The following is a 9249-nucleotide window of genomic DNA, read 5'->3' as shown; positions in this document are numbered from 1 at the left end:
AAATTCGCATATATTTCCTGCAATATTATTCCCTAGGTAAAATCCCCAGGTAATAAGCAGTTTTCTAGTAATGGAGGAAGATAAACACAACACTTGAAGATTGAAGAAATAAAGGAATCCTATCCAAACAAGAAGATACAATGCAACAAGGAGTGTACCTAACTGATAGAGTTCTATTAAAGAAAGAAGATCAGATCATCTCAAGGACTTCGTCAGAGTTGGATTAAATAGAAGAAACGATCTCAAACAGTTTCACTCAAGCAATAAGAAAATCATCAATCAGCAAATTGGTTCACTAGCTTAAAGAAGAACTTGTTTCTTTACTTACAGAGTCGTAGGCTTTGTGTAATAGGTTGGTTTTTTGAGTTGTAATGAGTTTTAATTCTAGTCTCAGTGAAATATAAATTGAGTTAGGAGTTGTGTCTTCAAGTTAGGGAACTCTAAAACTTGGGAACAATTATCTTGGGAAGATTTGTGTTATTATAGAAATAGACGTTAGTGTTTAATTCCTAATTTACAAGAGTCTTGTAATTTATTGATTGTTGAGGCTCAATAATTTTAATGAAGTTGGGGTTAAATTCTGTAAAGGTACTCGGCGTAATTTTTACACCTTTCTTAAACTGAATATTTTTTTACTTAATATATTAACGCCAAGCCTCAAAAGAGCAGAACTACAAAGTAACTATATACATAACTGTTGCCAATATCCCCTACTCCTATATGCCTTTCTTGAACTTGAACCGAGTGTTTTTCACATAAATATATACTATTTTTTTATTTACTCTACACAAAGTGAACCACGCACTCTAACAGATCATCTTTAGTATTCTGACTAGAATAATGTTTCCTCGAGACGAGAGGAAAAAAAACATTTGGCAGCCAACAACCATGACACTACACGTATGTGGACTTTTGTGAAAAGGACAAAATAAGAGCTAAGCCTTCTTGCCCACAACATTAAATTGAACTTTGGAACTGTCTGGTAGTACCACGTGTTTCTACCATCAGACAGGCATAGATTGACACACAATCAGCCTTAAGTAGGTAGGGACAACTCATACAAGCTGATGATCGTGTCCTATTTTGCTTCGTGTGTTGTTGCTTTATTCGCTGGGTACTGTGCGTTTCTTTCTTCTCTTCTATGTTTAACCCCTGCTTGAGGACTTGATTATTTTGATGGCTAAGTTTTCCGTCCTTTTCGAGCGAAACTGATAATTACATGTGATATACTCGTGCAGGCCAAGTTAGTACTAGGAAGAGGAGATCGATGATGTTGAGGATTGCAAAAACTAAAGTCTGTCTCAGAAACTTAACAGCTCCAGTATGAACACCAATCTCGTTGACATGATCTTTCCATTAGACTTGCCAAGATTATGAAACGAATGACCTGCTTTGCTGTTTTGTATTTTTTCTTCTGAGTTGTGCAGATATTGGGGGAAGGTATAAAAACTCAGAGAAGTTATTCATCTGGGGTTAAGCAGGTATGCTTACCTATTCATTAAGCATATGTGATTCCTTTGTTCAACTGTAATCTAGCTAATTCCAGATGATGGTGAGAGAAGCACTAAATTCTGCACTTGATGAGGAAATGGCAGCTGATCCTAGAGTATTTTTAATGGGGGAAGAGGTAAGACAGAAAGAATGTGTGTATGATTTGGCGGTTGGTTGTTTCCTTTTGCGCTTAATGAATTACCTTTTTGATGATTCAGATTGGGGAATATCAAGGTGCTTACAAGGTTAGAATTTCTACTTTTGCATTCATGAAAGTTTCTCATGCGCTGTGCGGTAGTGAAATCGTTTGATCTCCTCTCTTTTGGCAGGTCTCTAAAGGACTCTTGCAAAAGTATGGCCCTGACAGGGTTGTTGATACCCCAATTACTGAGGTTGTTTTTACTTTTCATTCATCGTCAATATTGTGCTATAATCTTCCTTAATTCTTTTCCATTTTTATCCATGGAATATAATAAAATTGCATTCGTTATTTTACCCCTTTAGTTTCCTTATTAAAACTGTTATTCATATAGCTGCTTTTCTCATCGAGCAGGCTGGATTTACTGGACTCGCAACCGGAGCAGCATATTATGGTCTTAGGCCTGTATTAGAGTTCATGACCTTTAACTTTTCCATGCAGGTAAGATATTATTTCACTTTCTCAAACTTTTCCATATTAGCTTTTCTCACATGTTGGAATGATTGCTATGATTCTCATAACGATACTTATCACATTAACCGTGCTTAGAGACCGGTTTTATGTAGCTTAGGTAACGCGTAAAGATTTTAGTTCCTCTTGGAGAAATTGCAGCCTAAGTTTTCTGTTCATCTAATTATCAAAATTAGACAACTCCCAGTAAGTTCTATTCTCATATATGACATAACAGGGGTGAACAGGTGGGAGTTGTCGCAGATAAAAAGAAAGGATATTATTCGAGATCATGAAATCTGTCCACAACCAACTAATTTTGAGCTCAGCCACCCTCAATTATTAATGTAAAAAGTTCGTTTTGTTATATCATCTTTAGCGTTTAATGATCTCCAAGAGCATCATCATTATGTTTTCATCAAATGTGGTAATGTTTATCTATTTTTTTGCTTCTGCCTGCTTCACAACAATCATAACAATTCAAGCCTGTTTAATGGTCTCTTGAATAGGTGTTCTAGTTGTCCCCCTCCATACTTTAATGGAGCAGACTTTTCTTTGTACATGGATTCCCCTGGAAATGTTCTGAACTCATCAGCAGTATAGCAATATATTTATAGTCAACAATGCAACACATGTGTGATATTCAGCTTCAGGCAATAGGATTTTATGTATCTTGGAACAACAATATGAGAAAAAATTCAGCGCTCCATTGTTTTCTGAAACCATGTTTGTAATCCGACAGGATAACTTAGATCTGTCTCGGGTGGCATTACAAAGGAGCTAATTGAGGTGCCCCATAACTATCCAGTCATTCTGGGCTCCGCACAAGAGTCCTGCATATTAACCCATTCTGTAGCTCTTTGTGTTGGGTTCGAAATCGAGAGGACGTCATGCGGAAGCTATTAGAGTTTGCAAACTATGAGATGTTAAATCAAACGACAAAGAAAACAATTCTAAAAAGAATAAAATTATTATATGTTTAGCCAACATATTATAAAATCTAATATTAAAAACATTAAACCTGTTGGGAGAAATCTCCCCCTAAACAAACAGTCTTTAATGACTATATTGTGACGCTATTGTGTTATGATATGAGAAGGTCATCTATTTATAGATATGTCCAAAACCTTTTCTAGGTTAGCCAAATATGGAAAAGTTTTATATTTTTCTTTTAGAAAATGTAAAAGTAATTATGATATTACTTTATTTTCCTTTTAGGAAAAAGTAAAATTTAAATTTGATAAGAAAATTAGGACAAAATTTCTAACAAATCTCCTCTTTTTTGCTTGATTTTCTTGACAAAACTTGATCCGCCTTCTTCATGTCGTATGCATACTTTTGGTTCTTCACATAGTCTTCATTCCTGCTATTTGGCATGCTTAAAAATTGAGCTTTTTGGGGTTAAAAGCATATGAGCCCTTTCGAGTTAAAAATCTTGGAGCCCTTTGTAGGGTTAAAACTGAGCTTTATTTTCAAATATGTAACAGTAGAATTGTTGAAAATATGATTGACAATCGTCTCCACATGTAGTTTTCGGACATATATCTTCATTATCATCAAATTGGTTGCAACTTTGTTTAACAATTGGACCATCAAATCATTGAACCGTGGGCTCTGATACCAGAGGCAGATCTATTAAGGTTCGTGGGGGTGGCACGCCACCCGCAAACTTCGACGGAAACTCTATATATATAGTTGTATATATATACAGATATAGTTAAAAATTAAGTCTGCCACCCACAATAACAAAACACTGTCTAGTGCGGGTGGCAAAGAGCTTGTTTTGTAGCTCCAAGGTCTTGTGTTTGAAACCTGTTGGCAGCATTCGTTTTTTAAAACCATTTTTGTTAATAATTTTTCATTAAAAAAGTAAGGCACCAGCTGTTAAAACTATTTTTGTTAATAATTTTTCATTAAAAATGTAAGGCAGCAGCTGACTTTGTTAATAATAGCAACGCGTACTTGATACCAAGCAAAGCCAAATTCCTATTTCCAAATAAAAAAAAACTATTTCTAAATTCCAAATCAAAACATCGACTGAGACTCTTGTTCTTGAGATTTCCTCCTGCTGCTGCTTGCTCTCTCTCTTTGTTTGCTCTCCGTAAGTTATATTGAAAAATTATTTTGTTTCTCTTTCTTGAGCCTAGAAACCCAAATTTGGAATTATCTATGTATCTTGATAACTTGATTTAGGAGAAAGTGTTCTAGTTTTGTGATTGAAAATTTGAGATGGAGAATTTTTTCAAGAAGATTAATTATTCACAATCATCAAGTTCTAGTAATGTCAATGTCAATCCTTCTTGTCTTATAATTGACCTCGATTTGGGTTCACTTAAAGTCGATCCAGGAGAAAGTAGATCTATTTCTGATTATGATCCTCGAATACGAGATGAAGTGAGGAAATATTATATTGAAAAAGGGTCTTGTCAACCTGTCTTGAAACATTAGTTGAGACAAAAATGATTTGGCAAACGCATTAGTTGAGGCAAATCTTGTAGAGACTTATTCACTTGTTTATTTACTTGTGAAGTTGACTTTGGTTTTACCCGTCGCTACGGTAACTGTTGAGAGACCATTCTCTTCCATGAAGCACATAAAAAATGAAGTGCGAAATAGTATTGGTGATCAATATTTAAATGATTGTTTAGTATGTTACATAGAACGTGATGTATTTAAAAATGTAAGTATTGATGTCATCGTTGATCATTTTCAGAATATGAAAACTCGTTGTGGGCAATTGTAATGAATTATGAATATTATGATATTAGTAATATTATTAAAAGTTTTAAGTTTGGTCATTTTATTATTGTTCTTTTATTATTGATTGATTTGTTAATTATCCTATAGATCGAAAAGATGAATAATCCGATTGAATTACTCGGCACCCGGTGAGTTCGGATCCTAAATTCGCCTCTGTCTGATACCACTTGTTGGGTTAAAAATTGAGAGGGCATCATGCGGAAGATATTAGAATTTGCAAACTATGAAATGATAAATCAGACGACAAAGAAAACAATACTAAAAAAAATAAAATTATTATATGTTTTGGTCAATTGGCCTACATATTATAAAATCTAATATTTAAAACATTAAACCTGTGGGAGAAATACAAACACTCTTTAATAACCACATTGTGGATGCCATTGTATTATGGTACGAGAAGGGGGTTATCTCTGTCCAAAACCTTTACTTCAAGAAAGAGGTTAGCCTAATATGAAAAAGTTTTATTTATTTTTTCAAAAAAAATAAAAGTAATTATGGTATTATTTTATTTTCCTTTTAAAAAAAAAAGTAAAACTTAAACTTAGTAAGAAAATCAGAGCAAAACTTAACACTTTGGGATATAGAAAAAAAAACAATATCTCTTGTATAAGATTTCACAGTAATTCCATTGACATGTCCTTGTTCACTAGTGGATCATAGTGTTTTCTGCTGCTTAGACCTAATATATAGACATCTGATCAGTTGGAAAAAGAACTAAAGGAGATAGTATTTCAATTTGATGACTTTATTATTAGAAGAAAAGTGGGAAAATTACAATTAAAGAGAGATAGTATTTCAATTTGATGACTTCATTAGAAGAAGATGCTACAACTATCACCTTTGTAATGGAAGTATGGAACCTTTGTCTGAATTCTTTTCGAGACATTTATGTTTGTGTGACGGCAAGGATAACCGGTTCCCCACCCCCACCCCACCCCCAAATCTGCATCTTCCAATGGAATATTAGAAGCTGAATTCTGTGGAGATTATATGAGTTCTGATGCATTCTCGCAGGCAATGGACCATCTGGTTAACTCTGCCGCCAAAACATTCTACATGTCTAGTGGGAATATTAGTGTCCCAATTGTTTTCCGAGGACCGAATGGTGCTGCTCTAGGTGTTGGTGCTCAGCACTCTCAGGTAACTTGTATCAGTTTTCTGGTGGTATTTCATTTTAATGAAGACAACGCAGGGTGTGGATATCAGGAAGTTCTTATGCTTTTCCAAGTTGAATTACTTTTAGCCAATGGATCACATGTGTGTATGTTATCTATAACATGAACAAACCTGGCTGAACTGGATTATGCTTCCAGTAAAATGTTTATCAGTAGTTATTGGTGGGAGTGTGAGTTTGCCTGGATTATGTGTCTAGATAGGTACCAATGGTTGAGGATCTTTGGATTTTTGGAGTTGTGCCTTGCTCTTCGAAATGTGATTGAGAACAACAGGAGGTGTTGTTGTCTGTACCATTTATTAGCTGGTAATTGCCCAACTTACAGAAAACTTGGAAGTTGCATGCTTTAACTACTCACAGATTTCATGTTCACTGGTGTGTTTTATCAGGCTGTAGGTTGAGAAATAACCGATATTCAACAAATAAATATCTCTCAAATATGATATGCATTGTCCTTTGCTTGTCACAAGAAGAAGACGATTCAGTTTATTAGGACGAAATGCATTTTGAAAAATCAATATCTCAGAAATATTAAAACTCAACTTGTTATATGATGATCTATATGCAGTGTTATGCGCAATGGTATGGGGCGGTCCCTGGCTTGAAAGTTGTGGCACCATATTCATCTGAAGATGCGAGAGGGCTTTTAAAAGCAGCAATCAGAGATCCCGATCCAGTTGTTTTTCTTGAGAATGAGTTATTGTAAGTACGATACGCGTTCAGGAATTGTGGTAAAAAATCTCTGAACACGTTGGCATAACAACATCATAACTGTTGTAATCCCAGAAGTGATGTCTGGGGAGGGTAGTGTTTCTGCAACCTTACCCCTACCTTGAGAAAAGGTAGAGGTCGTTTCTAATAGACCCTAAACTGAAGTAAAATATTAAAAAAGATCAAGTAGGTAACGAAAATATAGTAATGAAGAAGCTATACTGAAAACCAACGGCAAGGAGAACTATAGAAACAACAAATAATAAGATAGTAGGGGAGTAAGTTTTGGTATCCAGTTTAAATTTTGGTACATCATTTTCAGGTATGGCCAATCTTTTCCTGTGTCGGATGAAGTTCTTGATCCTAGCTTTACCCTTCCCATAGGTAAAGCAAAGGTATGCTCCCAGACAAGCTTTACGTTTTGGGATTGTTTGCGTTCCTTCTTACAGTTTGTGGTGCTTTCTTTTGTTTGTAACAGATTGAGAAAGAGGGTAGAGATGTGACAATTACAGCATTCTCAAGGATGGTTGACTATGCTCTCAAGGTTTATGTGTGCATAGTTTCCTACATTCCGATAATGAGTATACATGCAATGAAAAGATTGGTTAATCACATTACAATTTCATTCTCTTTAATTTGTCTCCACTTGTTGCTCAGGCTGCAGAGACGCTTGAGAAGGAGGATATAAATGCTGAGGTAAATTATTTCCAATAGAGCTCTCTCTCTCTCTCTTTCCTTTTTGCAACATGGTGTAATACCTGAACTCCTTGTTGAAATTCAGCTGTTGGCTTGCTAGTGTACTCTTTGCCATACCATTTTTGATGTGCGCAGAGACTGCTGATAACCAAGGATTTCTGCATGCTTCTTTTAATCTCAGAGTTCTCTACTCATCATTTGAAGGAAAAAAATTAGATTTGACTTTTTCCAAATTTTTATGAGCTAGTTTTCAGATTGTAGTTGCAAATAGAAGTTCAAAGTAGTGGAGTTACATCTGCATTTCAATCTTCCAGGTCATTAATATTAGGTCAATTAGGCCATTAGACAGATCTGCGATCAATGCTTCGGTGAGAAAAACTAACAGGCTGGTTACTGTTGAAGAAGGATTTCCTCAACATGGTGTCGGTGCTGAAATCTGGTTTGTGCTTCAAACTGTCTTGAAAATCGTAGAATAATGCATTACTAGTTCTAACATTGTTATAGTTATAATGTAGCTGTTTGGAACATCTAGAGGATAAATCTTTTAAGTTTTAACTTGTGTTTCTGTTTGTCATATGTAGTGCATCAGTTGTCGAGGAAATATTCGAGTACCTTGATGCCCCAATTGAAAGGATTACTGGCGCAGATGTTCCACTGCCTTATGCTACCAATCTTGAAAGAATGGCTCTTCCACAGGTCTCTTCTCTGCATATTTATTTTTCAGCTTACATTGTTGTAGTCTCTGGGCCTTTAAATATGACACACGTATTCAATTCTTGAGATACTCTCACAAATCCAGCCAATCCCAAGACAAGTTTGGAAGACCATATTCATCCACATAATTCATCTGTCTAAAAGAATTTTCCTAGGGTGCCAACCAGAAGCCATTACAATAATCCAATCAGGTGTTAGTAAGGATTAACTTATTTTCTGCTGGTGATGATCGAATCGTGCAGATTGAAGACATTGTTCGAGCAGCCAAGAGGGTGTGTTACAGATCTATCCCCATCGCAGCTGCTGTTTGAGCTTGTAACCTAGGCATGCGGCTTGCACTTGTACATTTTGATGCTGTTAACTTTTAGTTTTATAAAATAAAAGTGGAGATGTTCCCAGTTATCAATTTGTGCTTTAATTGGTTGAGAAGAATTTTTTTCATCGGAATTCCTAAAATAACTACTCAGGTTTCACGGCCAAACATCTATGCTAAATTAATATTTATTGTTTTGAAATATAAAGCAGAGAAAAAAAAAATGGAGAGAGATTTGAGTGATTCTTATTTTGTTTGAGGAGTCAATTGCAATGAAGGAAACACCTTCATTTAAAGGAAAAAATTAACTTTGTCCCAATTGAGTGATTCTTATTTTGCTTGAGGAATCAATTAATAGGAAGAAAATACTTTCATTTATAGAAAAAAATTAACTTTGTTTCAAAATTTGAGGATTCTAATTTTTTCATAAATAGATTTATCCTCAAATTTTTTCATAAATAGATTTTTACTATATAATGTAATATATTTAGAACACTTTTTTAATGTTTAATTGATAGATAATGTGCTTTGTTAAATTTTACCAAAAATAATTTAATGAAAAAAAAAATCAAGTGAAAAAAAAAGCATACATCTCTAATAATATGCATATAGGTGGTCTTATTAAAAATCTTACAAGAAAATTTTAGTGGGATAAAATTTCGTAAGAGAAAAAGAGTGTAGCGCGTATAAATCTCTCTAATGAGAAACCTTGAACCTTTGTATTTTGATTTTGTGCAT

At 34.7% G+C, this 9249-nt stretch overlaps 1 protein-coding gene across 2 annotated transcripts; it reads left to right on the top strand.

Moving 5' to 3' along the window:
• The first annotated feature begins 926 nt into the window (after window positions 1-926).
• On the top strand, window positions 927-8760 carry LOC107847937 (pyruvate dehydrogenase E1 component subunit beta-1, mitochondrial). Of its 2 annotated transcripts, none has more exons than XM_016692554.2 (15): window positions 927-1119; window positions 1239-1321; window positions 1428-1481; window positions 1547-1627; window positions 1710-1736; window positions 1821-1883; window positions 2045-2131; window positions 5918-6043; window positions 6646-6779; window positions 7111-7183; window positions 7267-7332; window positions 7446-7484; window positions 7799-7923; window positions 8066-8180; window positions 8441-8760. In XM_016692554.2, exons 1-15 carry the CDS (start codon window positions 1068-1070, stop codon window positions 8507-8509), a joined length of 1194 nt encoding a protein of 397 aa, XP_016548040.2. In that variant the 5' UTR covers window positions 927-1067; the 3' UTR covers window positions 8510-8760. The 2 variants fall into 2 exon arrangements, with proteins under 2 accessions (XP_016548040.2, XP_016548041.2); XM_016692555.2 differs by having other exon boundaries at window positions 954-1114.
• Window positions 8761-9249: the final 489 nt, after the last annotated feature.

Source organism: Capsicum annuum, chromosome 11 (assembly GCF_002878395.1).
Source record: "Capsicum annuum cultivar UCD-10X-F1 chromosome 11, UCD10Xv1.1, whole genome shotgun sequence".
Lineage (NCBI taxonomy): Eukaryota > Viridiplantae > Streptophyta > Magnoliopsida > Solanales > Solanaceae > Capsicum > Capsicum annuum.
The sequence above is the reverse complement of the archived record's forward strand: the minus strand, read 5'-3'. Positions and strand labels throughout refer to the sequence as shown.

Bases quoted from the DNA above. Each gene is read 5' to 3' on its own strand.
- LOC107847937 (XM_016692554.2), top strand. From the start codon at position 1,068: ATGATCGTGTCCTATTTTGCTTCGTGTGTTGTTGCTTTATTCGCTGGG. The intron at 1,322-1,427 runs GTATGAACACCA...TGAGTTGTGCAG, and splicing joins TCAGAAACTTAACAGCTCCA to ATATTGGGGGAAGGTATAAA. The intron at 1,628-1,709 runs GTAAGACAGAAA...TTGATGATTCAG, and splicing joins TATTTTTAATGGGGGAAGAG to ATTGGGGAATATCAAGGTGC.